Consider the following 19,728-nt stretch of genomic DNA (forward strand, 5'->3'; position numbering starts at 1 on the left):
GTGGGGAAGTGGGAGGGAGGATGGATAGATGTATCGCCCACCATGATTTGCTTATCAACCGTGCTGTGCCTGAGCTTTGTTGTTCTTTGTTCTGTGTTTTGTTGTTGTTTAAATTGGAAAAAATAATTAAAAATATCATTAAAAAAAAAAAGAAAGTTAGGGTGAGGGGCAAAGGAATGCATTTCATCAATGAGTGTCCACAAAACTAAAGTGAGGCAAGTATGAGTGTGTGTGTCTGTGCGTGTGCTATTATCCTCTACAATTTATTATAGATCACAGAGATTCAAACTATTTGAAAAAAGACATTTATTGCTACATTATCATTTTGACACATGCCTGTAGGCTACTTGAAACTGTACACATACTGTACATGTTATGATTAGAGTATTTCAGATTATTCTGGATTATTATTCATTATCTGTTCAGCAGTGTGATAAGCAAACAAGACATCAATTATTCTGTAATACTGTATTGCTCAGAGCATGAAATGTGGCTACATCTAAGAAAAACTGCACAAAAAGTGTTTTGTGTAAAATCAGAATGAAAAAAAAGCAAATAGACATTATTAAATTCACAATATCTGTATAAAAGATAACTTACATACAAAAACAGAATGTTCTATGAAAAACTCAAACATGCAAAGAGCTTTGACTACATCCGAAGAGCAATATTTACACTGAGAAGAAGAAGGATTCTGTCCACCAGTGTTTCAGTTAGTGTAATCTTCTTGTTAACAGTGCTATAACACAAATTTATAACAAATATACAAATAACAGATGACGCCCACACGTTACAGAACATTCTCGGAGATCTGTTCATTCACAGAATGGTCAAACCCCTGCAACACGCACGCACTCGCACACACAAACCACAGGACAAATGAAATCCGTTGTCTGAACGCACAAAAAAGGGATAATGAGTCCTCTGAGCTCGGTGGAAATCACGAGTGTACGTGGTAAATAGTGATACACTGTAAAAGTCAGACAGAAATATATCTGGCCCTGCCAAAATTAAAACTGCAGATGACACCTTGCCACTACTGGGTCTCATCCATTCAGATATAATCAAACATAAAGATAATCAATAAATATACAAAATATGTACAAAACATCTGCAGCTTACAATGCATTTGTCTGTTACAAGTAAAGTTTAGGCACAAAGTTAGAAGTCCGTTTGGGAAGTGAGGAGATGATTGTTCAACTGCATCACACTTTACAATCAGAGAGGTGGACCTCTCCGCTCTGGTCCGAATTCACAAGAAATGCTGGATGCTCCTGGGAGGCTCTTCACTCAACATCTGGTGACATAAAAGATAATGACAGATTTTTTTTATAGACTTTTTTGTAGAGTTCTTTCTGAATATGCTTTATATACTGTTGTATATTCTTGTAAATATGTAATTTTTTTACACTGTATATAATTTGTATATTATTATATTCTCATTATTTATCTTTCTTCAATATCTTTACTGCAGTTTCTTTGCAGCTTTCTTTTCTCTGCACTGCCACTTTGCTGCTGTAACACTGTGAATTTACCCACTGTGGGACTAATAAAGGCGATCTTATCTTATCTTATCTTATCTTATCTTATCTTATCTTATCTTATCTTATCTTATCTTATCTTATCTCCAAATACAAACATACCACTCAATTGCTCTAGAAGTCCATGGTTTAGACATATTAACACTTTGTCAACCAGAACAATATTTCAAAAGGAAACTTATATGTCCTATTTGCTGAAGATCATATATCATATGCTGTACAACCCATTTTAGAAAAAATAATTCACCACTGATATCAAACTGTATGAGTCAATGTTAAATACTTGATGCTGGGCGTGGTGTATTATCAGATGCTCAGAGGTGGCCCATGGGGTTTGCTGGGTCGGTCAGACTGGGATGAAAAGCAAGATGCATGGACTGTGGATCCGTCATGACTGTGGACGTCTTCTCTTCCTCTCTCCTCCGCAGACACGCTGCCTTCGGGTTCAGGTTCCTCTCTGTGGGATTCAACAAACAACAGGGTGAGAATCGGACTAAATAAAGAAACTGAAGACGCATGCTTGAACAGGGATATTATTCATTGTCATCCCATGTGAAGTGCTCACTCAATTATTTTAGTTCGGTGGAAACTACTGGAAAACACCTCATTAATTCTGAAGTCTGATGAATTTCTGAAGTTTTTTTTCAAACCCTTTAAAGCTGCTCTAATTCATATTTTTATATTAACAGATAAATATCACTGGACTCTGCAGTTAAGCTGTAAGGAGCATTTTAGCTTGTTTCAGCTCATTGTTTTGGTTTTATGGCTGCAACCTAAACAAAACTGTGGATAAATACATATAATGTGAGACACTTTATTCTGGATAAACCGTGGCTAAAAACATGTTTAGACTCTGCAACTGGTTACTCACCTGCACTAACTCTTGTAGGTTTCTATCTTATTTTCACTCTCTCCTTTACTTGTTTGACTTGACAGAGACAAGGCCCCATCTTTGCATCTCCCTTGTCCAAGACGAGGACATGAAGCCTGTCCTGCCTCCTGCAGACCAGGGACTGCAGCAGCAGCAGCAAGGGACTGACCTCTGACTTGTTGTTCCAGGCTGAGGATCACCGCCACGGCCTGGTGCAGCACCAGCAGTTTGGTCTGCGGCTTCTCGCTCTTCAGGTGCAGCTGACACATGTGACCCAGCTCCTTAAAGGCCTCGTTGATGTCCCGCACGCGCAGACGTTCACGGGCATTGTTGGCCATCCTCCTCTCACGCTCTCGTTCGGCCTTCTGCTCTGGGCTCAGATCCTCATCCTCATGGATGCTACAACGACAAGAACGTACAAGAAAAATAAAGAAAGCTCATGAATGTATAAATGATTTAAAATTCCACATTTTTAAAAATGATATTCAAACTTAAGTGGATCCAAGTAGAAGCCTCAGTAGATTACACAGGAGGACTGTACTGAGTTATACTGTGGATTTCTCTGCCCTCTGCTGGTGACTGAGCTGACACCATGTTACTGAGTCTCCTGAGGTCATCTGATATACTCTCATTTGTTCTGCGAAAGCGGTTTACATAGACCATCGAAAACCGGCTCATGTAATCAGTCACACATTCATAAATTAATAATTAATCCATGATAGCATTTAACTTTAAAAACAGTCAGTCAGTGTCTAGTCTTAGTCAAAAGATGCTCTTTGTGTCATATTTTAACAATTGTTTTATCTCCCATTATTTTATCATTTGGTTTGAATAAAAAAACAAAACAATGTTCAGTAGGAAAAATGTTGCTGAGGGTCATCTACATATGCCTGCATTGATTATTGCATTGATTTAAATAAAAAGAAAGCATGCACTCAGACATCAGAGCTGATGTCAGGAAGAGGTTTGTCCTGAGGTGACCTCTGAGACTGGAGACATCAGGACATACAGTCTAATCCGTGATGTTTCAAGATGTACAGTATGGTTTTACATCACATCCACATTTTCTAATGGCTCATTTAGCACCAAAACCATGTTCATGAATCTAAAACACCATCTTTCATCCACATTGATCAAGGCTGGCATCACAAACCTGAAAAAACTAGTCAATTAGTGATTCCATTAATTTACTAAGCAAAAAAAAAAATTGCCTGGTTTCAGCTTCTCAAATGTGAAGATTTTCTGCTTTTTCTCTGTTTTACGTCTTTGAAAATGTATGACTTTGAGTTTTTTGGTCGGCAACACCTCGGCCTCTGGGAACTCTGTAATAGGTATTTTTCATTGTTTTTCAGACTAAGCGATTAATCATCTATAATGAAAATAATTGTTAACAGCAGCCCTAGTCAAAAAGAAGACAAGTGCAGTGACTGTATCTCACTCTTAATCCTGACTGAGGTGTTTGCCGTGATGTCTCTACCATAGCAGCTGTTCGTATCCCTCTTTTTTCATCATTTAATTTAACTGCAAAGTCACATGACATGAAAAGAAATATGAAGCGGAGCTAAACAGACTCCATGGACACAGCTGTCCTTCACAGAGGGGGGTCTGACAGTATTTTAAATTAGTGCAACTGAATGTCAAGACGGCATTAATACTTGCCTTTCAGTGAGAGAAAATACATTTTAAAATCTGTTGTGTAATCACACAAGATATATAGTGTACAATTCGATTAAAAAAATAAAATAAAATAAATGTTGATTCTGCTTCCTTAATGTGTCACACAATACTCTGATGAATCATGCACAGCACGCCTCAGCAGAAAGGCCTGACTCTGCATAATCAGCACAATAAGTCTGGGGCAGTTTTTCCTCCACAGTCACTTTCAGCACAAGGTTTAACACAACAAAATGATTTTTCTGACCAGATGGATTCTGTTTTTTTCCCCACAGAGTAAAGCAGGAAAGTGCGTTTACCTTGTGCCGTTTTCTCCTTGTGTTTTGTGCTCACTCTCCTCATCTGATCTCTGGCTGTCAGAGCTGTGACTGTGATTGGTGTGCATCATCTCTTCCCTGTCCCTGCTCTCCATCTTCAGCTCCAGATTACCCTGAACTCCCAGACCTCCTGTGGGATACCACACATGTTTTTAATAAATGTACAATCTGAAATGTGTTAAGCTGTAATAGCTGCAGACAAATAATACTGAAGTACAGCAGTGGATGGATGAGAGGAAGAACTCGCCTCTATCCCTACCTTGCATGGGCTGAAGTGTGGCCCTCTGTCGGGCTGGGTATGGGTGGCCATTTTGTGTGCGGCTCTGGAAGGCTGAGTGGTTGCTGTTCATACTGACAGCTTCAACCTTTATGACACACAAAGAACAGGATGAGATAAGGACAGTATTCGTGGGTTCATAAGTTCTCGGCTGGGCATTGAGCACCTGAAAATTCTCCAAAGGTTGAGTGTGAACGATGCTGTGGCTCAGTAAATCCTTCTAAGACACAGAGCCTGGCTCAGTCACATACAGTATGCAACTCTTAGATCCAACCAATGAGAAATAAGTCACAAAATCAACATCTGCCCTCTCATTTCTGACGTAACCCTGAGTAGATCTCTCGCTCTACACAATTAATTTAATCTCACAATCTTAATCCTTCCCTTAAAACTAATATACACTCCCTAAACATACCCCTAATTCTCTTCAGGAATGATTCACTCCTAAATGACACATCATTTGAAAAAAAATGATAGTGATAGAATTTAATACCCCCCTCCCCCAAAGGATTACACTAAAAACCCCTTTCCCCTGCATATACTTCCACTCCAGCTGGGCTAAAATCCCCTTGGTCCTCTGAAAGGCAAACATGCTGGAATGGGAGTGCACAATGCAGGCATCCCCCATCACCCCACAGTGGAATTAGAGTCCGCACATACTGTACGCTCTCCATACAAGGGTGACGCGTCACAGCGCTCTCCCATTGTGCTCAGTTTCCTATTTCAAGGACAATAACCTTTACACGAGGAAAACATGCAGACATAGTGGGTGGAAAATTCCTGAAACTGAATACCAAGCGCACTCAAACTGTACACACACAACATGGAATTTCCACACACACTGCCCTGTCCTTCCTTAAATACTTCAAAGTAATGGTTGTTAACCATGGCTGGAGTGTGACAGGTGAGCGGCAGAGTGTTGGCAGAGCCCGGGAGGCCGTGGTGGGTCTGGTTCAGCAGGCTGTGGATGTCGGTGGGCAGACCGGCCGTGGGGCCCACAGCGTGGTTCCTCAGGACATGGATCACATCGTCAAGTCTGTCCAGACGGTCCTCCACCTGAGACTGAAAACACCAGGAGACAAAAAGTTAAAACTGCACCTTTAGTGGCATTTGACAATCAGAGCAAAGCTGTAAATACCTTCTCAGTTCAATAAAGACGGGACATTTTGTAGCTCTAAAATTCATTCTTACAAATTACATAAACCAGACGTTTTTGTGCTCAGTTTTGACAGGAACAGTCATAGAAGTCAAAGGTCAAGCTTTTTACTTGGATGGTGGAAACTTTAAAGCAATGGCTGGACATTTTTAAAAAATAAATTTATTCACTGTCTTGCCAAGAGTGGGATGATAAGGTCAAGGCTACCAGGCTGCCAGGCAATGAGCCTGACACGTAAGATCCTGTAAAACCTCAACATAAGACATAACAAGTCTGTTAGTGAGCTTTAGAGGGGCTGATAGGTGCCGATAGAACAGAGTCAGGCTAGCTGTTTCTCTTTGTATATGGCCTATGCTAAGCTAAGCTAATTGTAAATATATTTGTAAATATTTGCTGGACAGAAATAAGAGTGGCATGGATCTTCTTAGGTAACTAAGAAATAAGGCTATTTCCTAAAATGTGGAAATATTCCTTAAATGTCTATAAGTAAGTAAAAATTGAGCACAAACTATAGAGTTTGCTATACAGTTTGCTTTTCTTTGATTTTCCCCCATTTGCAGTCTCCTCTGGTTGATTGTTTGTCTTGTCTTGAACCAGAATAATAAGCAAACATTACATATGTATTATTACAGCTATAGCTATAGCATAGCTAATGCATTAATATATGTTTAACTATATTTTTAAGGCATGTATCTGTCTGATTGTTTTGTTATTTTTGGGCACATTTATATTGAACTTTCTACTTGCCTTCTCTATTCTATTACATTTTCTGCTGTCACGAGTTTCATTCATCATTCATTTATACATCCATCCATTAATTGTCTCAATATGTACAAATAATCTAAGGGAGATGATCTCAAACTAGGTATTTACCAATGATATAAGTGAAGACTCATAATGTGGTGAATCTGGTGCCTGAACTGAACTCCGGGGCCACATGTTAGTACCTGGGAGGAAGAAAAACAACCAAAATAGAACCTGAAGAGGTTGCAATATACAAGATAAAAATAAATTATATTTCACTCTGAGTGACACCCATGGATGTTTTACTCCAGTTTACCTGCAGGTTCAGCTGTGTTTGCCAGTGGAGACGGAGACCTCACCGGTGTGGACGAGCTGGAGGGGAAGCTGCTGCTGGTGTGATCAGGGGAATAAATCTGGCGGCAGACAGGGAGAGAGAGAAGGAGGGGGAGGGGTGGGACCAGGGCATGGATCATTTTAAAAGCACAACTTGTCATTTCTGCGTAGGGTTTTACAGCTGCTGCCACAGCCTTTGGAGCAGGCTCGTAACCTGAACTAAACTCATCAATTCTGGTCATTTTACTAGTTGACAGCCAATAAAAAGTCCAGCAGCACAAAAGTAGCCCTTGGTTAATATGCACTAGACTGTTACCGGCAGGGAGGAACAACTATTCCCCTTTTGCATTATACCACTGGGACTCTCAGGGCTTGGTTTTATGCTCTGGTCTGGGATGGAGGTGGTGAATACTTACAGAGGCCAGAGCTTTGCCCAAGGTGTCGCCTGTCTGTGACCCTCCTGATACATTTCCCTGGCTCCCTGAGACTGAAAAAAAAAACAGCATTATAATTAAATATAAGCATGAAGAACAGTCAAACCCAAGCTGAAATAAGCAGGAAAGATTATCTTCTCAATTTCTTCACCTGTTGAATTCTCTGTGGTGTTGATTGACGGAGTTCGTGGTGCCGTATTGTTGCGGTGAAAAGTGGACATTGGTGGGAGACCCCTGTTCATATCAGCAGCCATCACTGCATGTGGAGAGTAGTCCTGAACAGTAAGCAAACACACAGTTAAACACACAGGGGTCAAAAAGTGTTGTGCTGTCAACATCCAAGGTCCAGGAGGTAAATCTCACCAGGCTACTGTGTGGTGGTTGCAGGCTGCTGTAGCCCCCCGGCTGTGTATGGTGGGTTGTGGCTGCTCCCAGTGCACCTTCATAGCCCTGCTGGTTCAGCCCATTTACAGCATTCCAGATGTCGGGTGAAGTGCTCGTCCCCTCTAAAATGCATAAAGATATGTTATAGCCTGTACTGGAGCAGCATCTCAAGCAGCCAGTCCAGACATGAAGCTCGACAGCAGCCTCTATGGAAACAAGGAAGACCTATCACTAAGTTTCACTGGTTGAATTAAAGCTGATGATTACCACTTGCTCAGAATACAAACATGTTTTTTTCTTTAAAATCTCATCTAAAGCTACATCAGCTTCATACTTATCTGACAATGCTGGACAATGATAATTAAGATAACTCATATATAATGTTATGGTTATTTTACCACCTGGTAAACCATACTGTGTGTCAACAATTTGCTTTATACTAAAACACCTGCAAAATTACCATCAGCCTTAGTTGTACTTTGTATTTAGTGCTAATTAACCAACGTTAGCATGCTAAACTAAGATCATTAACAGGGCAAACATTAGCTATATCTCCTAAACACTGACATGTTAGCATTGTCATTTGTGAGCATGTTAGCATGCTGATTTTAGCATTTAGCACAAAGCACTGTTGTTCCTAAATACAGCCACACAGAGCCGTTGACACATGACTGTAGACTCTCAGTCTCTGTGAAAATATTTTTATTGTGGTATAAAGGTTTTAATTGTTTTTATCTATGGTTTTGTTTTAAGGGAATGCTTTTCAGGTTTCAGGCTTTTTTGATTAGGATTACATGACTTTATGGATGAATAAGAAAATTAAAAAACACGAACAGGACAACAGAGAAGACCCACGTCTGGAACATTTTACTTTTGTCTATTTGGAAATCAGCGCAGGCAGAGCAGATCATTGTGTGTTCACATCTTAATGTTGTTTGATTAAACTTGAACCTGATGGCTGTTTCAGGATGTCTGAAAACTCAAACTCTATTTGTAAAGGGACAAAGGGTTTGAATGAACATTGAACCAAGCAGAATATTCTAATTACAGAGATTGTCAACGTGCTTGAATTGTTGAAGGACGATCATGTTCATTTTGGATTATTTGAGCTCACCAAAGAAGGTGCTTGCGAACACGTTGCCAGGGCCCTTGTTGGATGGATGTGAAGATGAGTTCTGGTTGATGTCGTCATTAGAGGGAGACTGCCCATAAACCTAAAAAGAAGAACTTATGTAAGGAATTGTCAGAAATCAATTTACATAAGATCATGTGTAATCAAACACTAATTTTCTACTGCGTCTATATTACTCAAACCAATTTTACTGACAGAAACGCGAGTGCTATGAGTGCAGGCTGAGGCAACAGTATTATGAAAACAAAGCAGAGAGCTGATGCACACTTAGAGCTATTGCGATAATCCATAAGCTGCAGATCCATGCACCTCCTCATCCGGATTTAGGAACCATTCACCATGAGAAATCCCTGCCCTAATCATGATCAGGTTCGACTGGCTTCAGAAGACTGGGATACAATTCCCTCCCAAATAAAATTGAATTACAGGCCTTCTTATGCTTTGCCCTCAGACAAAAACCAACCTAATAAACTCTCCTGTAAGAACCAAAACACTGTAAATAGCAAACAGATCAAAGAATTAATCTAAAAATACATGAAGCTTGTGTGTTTTCTTTTTCTTTTACTTGTAAGCACAAAGCTACAAACTGCACATATGCACACAAAACACACCAACACATGCTCACTCACTCAAACACACCAAGAGGTCTGGGCTGCACCTGCACCTCCCTCGATTGCTTTGATGTGCCCCAGGAAATGAAAATAAACCTCCCTGCGCAGCATCAATGGGGTGTCAGTTACCCGGACGACAAGTTCTGTAAAGCAGGCTATTAAAGACTCTCTTGAGTATGCTCATGCAAGCACACTCACAGGCTTACACACACACACACACACACACACACACACACACAAAGACACACGCACTTAAGCACACACGCACACACACACACACACACACATACGTGCAGCCATGACCCTGGCTGGCATGAGTCCCATGGTGATTGTGGGCTAGGCCAAACAGAGGAGCCCCTGCCGACACTGGGCCCGTCTGAGCCGCCATGGGCAGCATATGGCGGAGGATAAAGCCAATTGTCCTCCTTACCATCAGCATAGCAGGCGACCCGTTAATAATGGTCACACCCCCGCCCCAGCACGCCCTCTCTGGCCCCCGCTGGAGAGGGGCCGTCACCATGGCATCGTCTTTTAGCATAGCATTGATTTAGGAACCATCAATCATGGCATCACAAATGATAAGAGACTTTTTTTTTTTTTTCAGCAAATAAAGACAACAACTAAGAGAGGATCGTAAAACTGCACCACCTTCATTTGCTTGACACAATCATTTTGAACACGTGTCCTTGAATCTTCAAAGTTATTTTAACCTAAAACCACCTATTAACTTGTAGCTACAAAAAGAGGAAATAACTACACTATTTTCCCTTTTGTAAATGTACACAGCATTATGATGCTAGATGAGTGAAATATCAACTTGCTATTTAGGGCCTATGCTGTGCTCCACCACGGCCAACTCCAGCCACATGCAACCAATTTTCTGCCTCTGTGATCCACGATGTCTGGATATGGTTAGTCTCACAGAGATCAAAGCTGCCTTTGATAATGGCTGCAGTGGTGGAGGGACTGCTCCAACATAGCAGGGTTAAATCAAATAGAAAAAGCAGCAATCTGCTTCATGTCAAGATGTTTTCTGCTGCTAGGCTTGACTACATGGTGCTCAGCTAACAGGAAGCATGAGTCTCGCCGGTGCATTTTAACATGAGTTTGTCAACAGAAAACCACAAGTGAATGTGAGTAATAACTGAATAACATGATTGTGGGTGTTGTACATGGGTAATGGGTATTGGTGGTGTGATGTGAGAATATTTAAAATGAAAAATTAAAGGGTTAGGGTTAGGGTTACCTAACCCTAACCCTAACCCTTAGCTAACCCTAACAGTTTAACCCTATGGGTTGAAATGCAGTTTAAGCAGAACAATTTAAACACATTAAAAAATGAAATGACCAATTGAAGCTTCTAATAGTTAAACAGACTCTTGTAGTTCTTGCATTAACTCTGCTAAGTTGCAACCACTGAAGTCTAAACTAGAGTAAGCTTCAGACCATATTCACAGCTCATCATGACACAACAATGACACATTCAGTACAAACTAGAGACAGGACACATTTAAAACACATAGCTCTTTCTCTACGTGTCTCTCACCCACACACACAGAAAGACACACACATGCAAACAAGCCAGAAGAAACAACCTTATATTCCAGCAAATGTACTTTGAGAAGGAAACATTCCCACCAACTCAAAGGTGCCTCACTAAAGGTATATCCGAATGACAGAATGTTAAATTACAATGTCTCTAACTTTCATCGAGGTTGCACATGCAAATGCTTTTCTTCCTGATGCACAAATTTCATATCACATCTGTTAGAGAACACACTGTTGAACCACTGTGGACAGGGAAACTAGTGATGAATTGTGGAAGTCAACAGACAGACACAACATCTGAGAAGACCATTTCAGAATGCAACAGCATCCACACCATACACACTGACAGTGTCATGCAACCTCTGGAAAATACAATATAAATGTATATAAGAAATGTACTCACTGGTTTCATGTTGTAGCAATACATCAATGAGTTGTTCCCTGTGCCAGAGACAGGATGAGCACAGTACATGACTCCGTCTGGTTCAGTGCAAGACTCCAGCCTCAATACAGTCCACACACAGCTCGTCTGTCCGTGTCTCTACTCATGTGTATATGGTCCACATGCACTCCTTCCCCTAACCTACCCCTGCTGGTCATGCAGCTACCCGCAGACAACTTATGCAAATCAGGGCTGGACCATTCCATGCAGCAGGGAGGGGTGGCCAAGAGTTGATGCTATTATTGTAGTACAAGCCTGGTCTAGGATATTATGGGCATCCTTTTTCTTATTTTATCGTAGAAAAATTCAGTCATAAGACACCGTGTTAAGTTTGTGGTGATAATTAAGGAACCTGTTTGTGCAGAACGGCAACATGAAAATAACTGAAACTTGTAATAACCAGGGAATTCCCCACCCGGCCATGACCAAACAGGGTGACCACACCGGTCCAGAAGGACAAATAAAGCCATCATCAATGTGGCTCATAAGTTTTGTTATCCAGGTGTCATCCTATTCCTGTGACATCCTTAGTTAGTGTAAAATCATAAGCAAGCAAACTCAGAGATGCCTCCTCAGGACCAGTGATCAGTGATGACGCCATGGAGATTAGCTCCTGTTAGACAGGTAGAGGTTTCCAGTAAACAGAGGACACCACACCCCTGTCTGACCCACATTTACAAATAGAACCAAGCCTTGGTTTGTAGGCACGTGTATCGTGGCAAGCTCCTCCAGCGGCTGGGTTAAAGGTTATTTATACAGTAGTCTGTCTGGGTGATCTGCTAATGACCAACAACAGTCACACTTCCTGTTTGAGGTGAAAATCCACTGTCTGCTGCCCCGCTGCTGAAACTCACAGTAACCTACTACATGTGTGAATGAACAACTTACAGTTACGATTTCTGACGAATATCTTCAGAAACTCTCCTCAAGGAAAGTCAACTGTTCACACTGAAATACTTTATCAGCCAGAACAGAGCGTATATAAACGGTCCGAGGAGTTGGCCTGCAGTATTTGTGCATCACACTCTGTACGTTACATAAATAAAAAGAAAAAAACACAGCGGTTGGCGTGATGCACAGACTTGCAGAGTGGCACACTGTCCTGGCAAGGCATTTTGTCCTAGAGAGACCTCACAAGAATCCAATCAAATAATTCCCACTGAGACAGCAGCAAAGTGTTTATCTTAAACACATTGTCTTACTAACCCTCCAGTGTTTACACTGAAGCCACAGGGGACTGGGTGTACTGTTGCCAAACTAATAGTTCATTGGAATCTTTCCATAGCATCTATTTCTATTGAAATCGTTGAGAAAACGTTTGTGTATGACTTTCAATGCACAGTTGGTGCAGTTAAAACGCTTTTACAAAAATATGTTGACTATTTTTAAACTGTACTTTTTTATATTTTAAAAGACTGATAGTTTTGGGCAAAGTATCCATCACTAAATAATTGGCAGAAAACTGTTATTTAACAAGCATGACACTAATAAACTGATCTGAAAGCAGGAAAACAAACTACTGTCAAGTCTATCTGAAGGTGAGCTGTGCAGTTCATGCAGCTTCCTTAAAGTCAAAGTCTAATCCTGACTATTCACGCTACTGTTAACTGGGTTAGGAGGTCAGCCTCCTCATCTTCATCAGAACAATCATTTGTGGACCTTTCCTTCTTTTTAGGAACATCGTCTTTCCAATGATTTTTTTTATATGAAGTTAAGATTTAGGTTATTAAGAGGAAATTATGTCTGTGCAGGTGTCAAAAATTTAAAAAACAAAATTCAGAATAAATATTTTACAAATAATCCAGGGACACCAGTGGCTACTGAATGACCTTTTCTGCTGACAGAGATCAGTTCTCCTATCTGAGACACTAAGCGTGCATAACACACACACATATCTTGGGTAAATGATCCAAGAGCAAATATATACAGTCCCCTAACCCTGAACTTTGCATCAATCTTAGTTAATTGCAGTCTTGTCAGGAGTGCGATTATTCAAACAGGTAATGCAAATGTTAATGAGTTCAAATTTGCATATCTTTATTTTCCCATGGTTGAAATGTCATTGGTTATGGTGCTCTACAATGAAGAATGTCACTCCTGATGGCCCCCTGATACGCTGTTGGCCATTAAGAGGCCAAAAAAGAGCAACTGAAGGGGTGGGCGGAGAAATAAATAAGGAACCACGCTTAAAATAAAATGAATACGTTCATATGCAAATAAATAAAAACGCATGCATGTAATCATACTATCATTGCAGTCCTCGGTTATCAAATTCAATTTTTGCAGGACATAAATTTGTGAGGTGGATAAAATCTGATTATATTCTGTGATGGAAGAAAACATCTTAAGTAAGAACAAAAACAAAACCTTTTTGCAGTCTGAAGTCATGGTTGTCCTTTTAGTGTACGATATGCTGTTGTGCATACTATGCCTTCAACACACATTTCAAGTGTTGTTGGCATATTCCTCATCGTCACGCGCCTGATTTGACATGGCTTAAATAACTATCTTCCTGCCAGTGATTGGCATTCACACAAGAAGGGGTGAGTGGGACTGGGGAGCAGATGGTGACATTCCACATGACCAAACTGATCAATCAGCATGCTGGGACGCAGGTGCAGCACAGGCGGGCAGCACCACACCATCTATTTCACCATCTACGGGGCACAAATACATGGGCACCAATCGTGGCACCCTGAGGGTCTGCATGCTCCTCTGTCCTGCTGTGCCAAGGTTGATGACATCAGAATTTCCCATCCGCTCTTCCACAGGACGCCAAGAAAAAGGAGGAAAAAAACACTGGATAAAATCTGCAATAACAGCCCGGCCTGGGACAGGTTGTGTAAGTGACGTCAAATCCAGGGACTCCCATATTTCACCCTGGTACTAAACTGATAAACCAAAGGAAAAAGCAAACAAAAGTGTTATTTTGGGGGAACTGATAACAGCATTTTGGGGCTAAAATGACCAAATTGACTTCCTAACTGCAGACACACTGTGGATACTTGACTCTAACAGTGTTACATGACCCCATCCTATTATTCAGGTTTAGATTTTACAGAACCTTTTTACTTTTATCATTGACTAATCTGGTGATTGTTTTCTTGAATATTTTTTTGTCTATAAAATGTCAGACAATAATATAAAAATGTCAATTATTAATTTCATATCTCAGTGTGATGTATTGAAATTACTTGTTTTGTCTAAAAAATAAATTAAAAAAATCATCATATATGAAGAAAAAGGAGCAAATCCTCACATTTTAACAGCTGAAACCAACAAATGGCATTTTTGTTTGAAATATGATGGATAAATATTAATAGATAATCAACACAGTAGGCAACTTATTTTCTGTCATTTCATTTGTCGACCAAGCAACCAGTTTTCGTCGCCTTCCTATTCCTTAGAGAAACAGATATCTTGGAGTGGGTACTTTAATAAGACGTAGGCTACCATGGACAGTAATGCTCATGAGAGATAAAACTAATTTGGTTTATACTCTACATTAACCATATGATGTCACTATAATGAGATTACTGTATATCTGGCATGGAAAAACACAACAGACCTACACTGCTGCCTACCAATCCTGTAAAAAACAAATGTATTCGAAAATGTTACATTTCTAAAGCAGTTGAAAACATGTTATTGGAAATATTCCACTGAGGACATGTCAGTGAACGCATCTCAAAAGCAAACAGGTCTACTCCAGAGGTAAGCGGGTTGGCGGTGTTGTTTGATACCTGCTGGCGTGACTCTGTGCTGAGGATCTACTACTTCAGGATAAAACCTGGACACAGTGAGCTGATCTTATAGTCTGGCCTGAGTGCTGGAAGAAGCGGGGGGGGTGTAAGAGGATTGGATCGGCTGTGGCTGCACGGTGCACGTGAGAGCCAGACTTACTGACCCCTGCACCACGGTGACCCCGCTGTCCCACATTCACCAGCACCTATGAGGAGAAGATGGGCAGTTTCAGGTCACTGTCAGTCTTACGTGTGACCTGGTCGATATTCATGGAGCAATATTCATGTCATGAAACCAAAAGTCTACAACAAACAAAATAAGCAGTGTTTAGAGCAATAAATGTGTTTAAGTGGGCCATCAAGTATTGTATATTTTAAACTACAGTATACAGCAAAAGCTTTGCTCTTTATTTTGATATGTGTCTTTATATTTCAAATAGATTGAAATACTTGGGAAGATAAAATGAATATTTTGTGTAATAATGAAGCAATGTAGGCCAACGTGTGTCTCAGACCAACACAGACGACAGTGAGGAGATATTGTGAGGTGCGAGTGTGGTATGATATGACCACAAAAATGGCAGCCACTATAGGAGGAGTGTTGTGTAAATCTTAATATTTGGAGGAAAGAGCAAGGGCAAAGACTGCTGAGATGAGACCTTCCAACCCAAATCAGAAGTGACAGAAGATTGACAGTAAAATAAATCAGTCCAGAATAGCCAGCAACCCAAGGTCAAAAATAGAGTGAGAAAACAATGACTAACAAGGAAACAACATTTTCTTGAGATTTAGATGAAGTGTCACCGTTCCACACCTCCGGTGTTGTTAACAAGTCAGCAAATGACAGGGTTTGATGGATGTGTGTGATACGTTGTGGAAAGAAGGAGAAACTGTCAGGAATATCTAAATGTTGAAGCAGAGATTGGTTTCATCCAATCACGACAGCTATAAAAATAAGACATGTAGGCCGTCTGATCGTAATTAAAGCATTTGCCTGTCAAGTGTATGAGAAGATGTTTCACTGTTTCAAAGACTGTTTCCAAAGCAGCCACTTTCACACAAAACAAATGAATTAATGATACGATCCTGCACCTTTACATCACCACTCTTCCTTTTTACTCATGTTTACCTCACGTTTAAAAAAGATCACAAAACAAGGGCCAAACAGACCTAAATAAATAAATAGCTCCGTCTCTGTAAGTTCAGAGCCATTTTATTGGCATTCAGTATGATAAATGAAGGTTTGATTTGAATCTTGCAGAGGGTGCAAATCTCAACTACAAAACACCGTTAACATAGCAGAAAAAAATGAGGTGTAGTATATCAAATATATCATACATAAGTTATGTAATATTTATGATCTTCTCCATAGCTGCTCCATGCCTCATCTTACATGGCCCCATTATCGTATGTCCTAATGGCAAGACTTGTGTGAAGAAATCAAGCATGTTTCTTGCCCCACACTCTCTCCGCTAGTGCATGATGACAATACAATGATAATATAAAAAACATTCTAAAAACACACTAACATACTCCCCAGGTCTTTTTCTGTCTCAGCTACAAGAACGATATCATCAGTGTAGTGAGGAATAAAGACCAGCTGTGAGATCAGGGCCTCAAACTCCAGCAGCCAGCCTCTTTTCATCAGTAATTCATTTTTATATATTGTATATAGATTAAAGTAGATTAAGCCCCCTACATCACTCTAAAGGGTCTTACAAGTCAGTCTGTTCTACCATTGACCTGTACACATGCAACATTTTCCTGATTAAAAGCCTTAACAACAAAATATTTTATATGCAAACCAAACTGAAATAGTCTGAGAATAATATCTTCATTATAATCAATCAATCATAATGTCAACATGATAAAAAGCTTTCTGAAGCTCTATTAGAATCCAAGAAGTTACAGCGTTGAATAATGGCCGGGAGTGTTTTAGCAGAACATTATGATGTCACAGTGAAGTTGACCTTCGACCATTTGGATATAAAATGTCATCTCTTTATCATTTTATCCTGATGAACATTTTTGTTAAATTGTGCCATAGTTAGTGAGTGAATTTTTGAGTTATGGCTGAAAAACGTGTTTTGTGAGGTCACAGTGACCTTTAACTTTTGTCCAACCTTTAAAGAAATCCCCTCAAGGTGTCACTGAGATATCACGTTCATGAGAATGGGACGGGTGGACAACCTGAAAACATGCCTCCGGCCCTGGCTGATGAAACGGTGGAGGAGCCCCCTGTGTTGTCGGATGAACTATATACAGCCCATATGTTTCCAGATAATGGGAATACAACCAGTTAAAAGACTTGTCCCTCTACACTCGCGCATCCTTTTATGTGAATGATGAATTTGCTTAAAAACTGATTTGCACCAAACAGAAAATAACAAATATGACTCAGATGATATATGATAAAAAAAATAAACTGGGTGACATCAGCTGCTTCACAAGTCAGACTCTCCTTACTCCAACACCATCATCTTCTATCTAAATATAAAAGTGCCATTTAAATACTGATTACAGGAATACAGCTCATATTTATCATATAAGTCCAGTGTCCTCGCAAGAAAATAATCACACCCAGTGGGACAAATATCAAACAAAGTACTAAGGTCCTATTCCAGTTTCAAGCAATTTAAAATGTTATTAACCCAACACAGTTTAAGAAAAATAATACTAATTGCTTTGAAGATTTTTTTTTTTTAACCAGCATGTTTATTTAAGTGTCTTTTTATTTATATCATTCCACTGTGTATAGTCAAATTACTGTCACTACTTCAAAAATTCAAGGGTTTACCACTGACCCTTGTTGACTGGTGCACTGGTGTATGAGAGGTTTCTGCTGAAATGACTGATCTGTGAAACAATAATGTTGGCAAAAAAAAATCTATCCAAAATATATAGAGGGTTCCAATATTGAAAAACATTTGTCACAAAAATGTTCGAGGTCGGCCTCTGCAAGCAGACCCTGCCGCTGAGCAGGAGGTGACTACATTCGGTTTGTAACCTGGGCCTCTGACTCCATCATCAGTCTACGCACTGACAAAAGACTGCAAGACAAACAGAGCAGCAGCCACATACTGAGACATTAAATAAACACATGTACGAACAAAACTGGGGCAGAGCAACTTGAAGTCCTGCACAAGAGCATGAAGCAAGTAGCAACATTTCTATTATTCCCTTATGCTCCTGCTATTCTTGACTCAAAGTCAGCCCAGTGACTTGTATATACATGCCTTTCCCATGTGTGCCTCAGTCTATTGCTGGCTTGCATTATGTTTCATGAGCGTGGCCTGAGTGGATCAGTGAAGGGACGCTGCCTGTTTCCGTCAACAGATGGCAGCATAAAATAAGTCATGATGAAAGAATTTATTTAGGTCTTGTTTTTCTTGTCCTGGTGACTTCATTCTTCTGGATTTTCACATTTACTTTCTCATACAGCCCGTGAATTGATCACTGCTAATTTTTTTTTTTTTTTTTTTTTTTTGGGGGGGGGGGGTTAAAAACAGTGATTGTCATCAATTTAACAACGCGTGTGCGTATGATGTATCTTTTCTGGCAGGTTTACCGTGTGACATAAGCGACCCTTATATATATAAAATAATATTTATATAATATTTATATCTGGTACACACAGTCTCCTTTCAGTTCATCCTCTCGGGTTTTATTTTTTATTTTTCTCCGCCAACTGTGTCTCACGTTTCAGGCGAAGGAAAAAAAAAAAAAAAAAATAGTGAGCTGTGTGATGAGCACAGAGAAAATCTTGGGACAATGTGTCTGTGAAGCCAGTTTGGTGTTTGTGCATTTCCTCACCGAGAGTCTGATCAGGTCATCATTCGATAGGAGATCAATACATGCGCTGGTAAATGACCGGTTTACATGGTGAAGCGATATCATCCCGGCTGTTTACCCGTCATTGTCACTATCTGCTCAGCCAGCTTCCTGCAGCAGCGCCCCCTCCGGCTGACAGCGGGACTACAGCGCACACACACTCACTGCGTCAAGTTAGACACAACGAAAAACTAAATTCCCGGTCAGGACTTTAAAAATTAAAAGTCTATTTAACATGCACAATTTGTTCTGAATGGTTAATTAACCAGGGGTATGTTGGAGGAGGGTTGTGATTATAACCGATTAATCTGCCATGTCAAAAAATAAAAAAAGACAAATAGATAAATAAATAGATTAAAAAATCCATTAGCTAATGCCTATATCTGTGGGGACAATGTAGTGGCGAAAAAGTACATCCCCCCCCCGAAATGTACTTAAGCAGAAGAAAGCAGAATAAAACTGAAGTAGTCAGGTAAAGTAAAAAAAAATACCACAAAATTGTAAGTATACTGAGTTTAATCTGGACCTTGTGAACACCAAACACTGTGTTGCTCTATATTTTGTAAAGGATAGGTTCATGATTTTTCAAGTTTGTGTTAACGCAGTAATCAGGCGCTCATATAAACACAGAAAAAGTCCTGCTTGCAGTAATCACCCCTCCTTTTTTACACTATTTGACGATCCCTTCCT

The 19,728-nt window shown here is 40.1% G+C and overlaps 1 protein-coding gene across 2 annotated transcripts; it reads right to left on the reverse strand.

The window, feature by feature from the left end:
* Positions 1 to 289: 289 nt before the first annotated feature.
* LOC139631819 (transcription factor 12-like) lies at positions 290 to 19,163 on the reverse strand. Of its 2 annotated transcripts, none has more exons than XM_071496406.1 (13): positions 19,021 to 19,163; positions 8,846 to 8,945; positions 7,711 to 7,853; positions 7,499 to 7,622; positions 7,330 to 7,400; positions 6,897 to 6,993; positions 6,710 to 6,783; positions 5,566 to 5,742; positions 4,663 to 4,768; positions 4,386 to 4,533; positions 2,582 to 2,811; positions 1,825 to 1,998; positions 290 to 1,297 (listed from the first exon to the last, which is right to left on the reverse strand). In XM_071496406.1, the coding sequence occupies exons 1-12, from the start codon at positions 19,102 to 19,104 to the stop codon at positions 1,856 to 1,858; spliced, it is 1,497 nt and encodes a 498-aa protein (XP_071352507.1). In that variant the 5' UTR covers positions 19,105 to 19,163; the 3' UTR covers positions 290 to 1,297; positions 1,825 to 1,855. The 2 variants fall into 2 exon arrangements, with proteins under 2 accessions (XP_071352507.1, XP_071352516.1); XM_071496415.1 differs by lacking the exon at positions 19,021 to 19,163 and adding an exon at positions 11,426 to 11,628.
* Between the last annotated feature and the right edge of the window lie 565 nt (positions 19,164 to 19,728).

The sequence above is a fragment of the Trachinotus anak genome, unplaced genomic scaffold (genome assembly GCF_046630095.1).
Source record: "Trachinotus anak isolate AG129_WGS33_773 ecotype Australia unplaced genomic scaffold, CSIRO_AGI_Tana_v1 ptg000002l, whole genome shotgun sequence".
Taxonomy (NCBI): domain Eukaryota; kingdom Metazoa; phylum Chordata; class Actinopteri; order Carangiformes; family Carangidae; genus Trachinotus; species Trachinotus anak.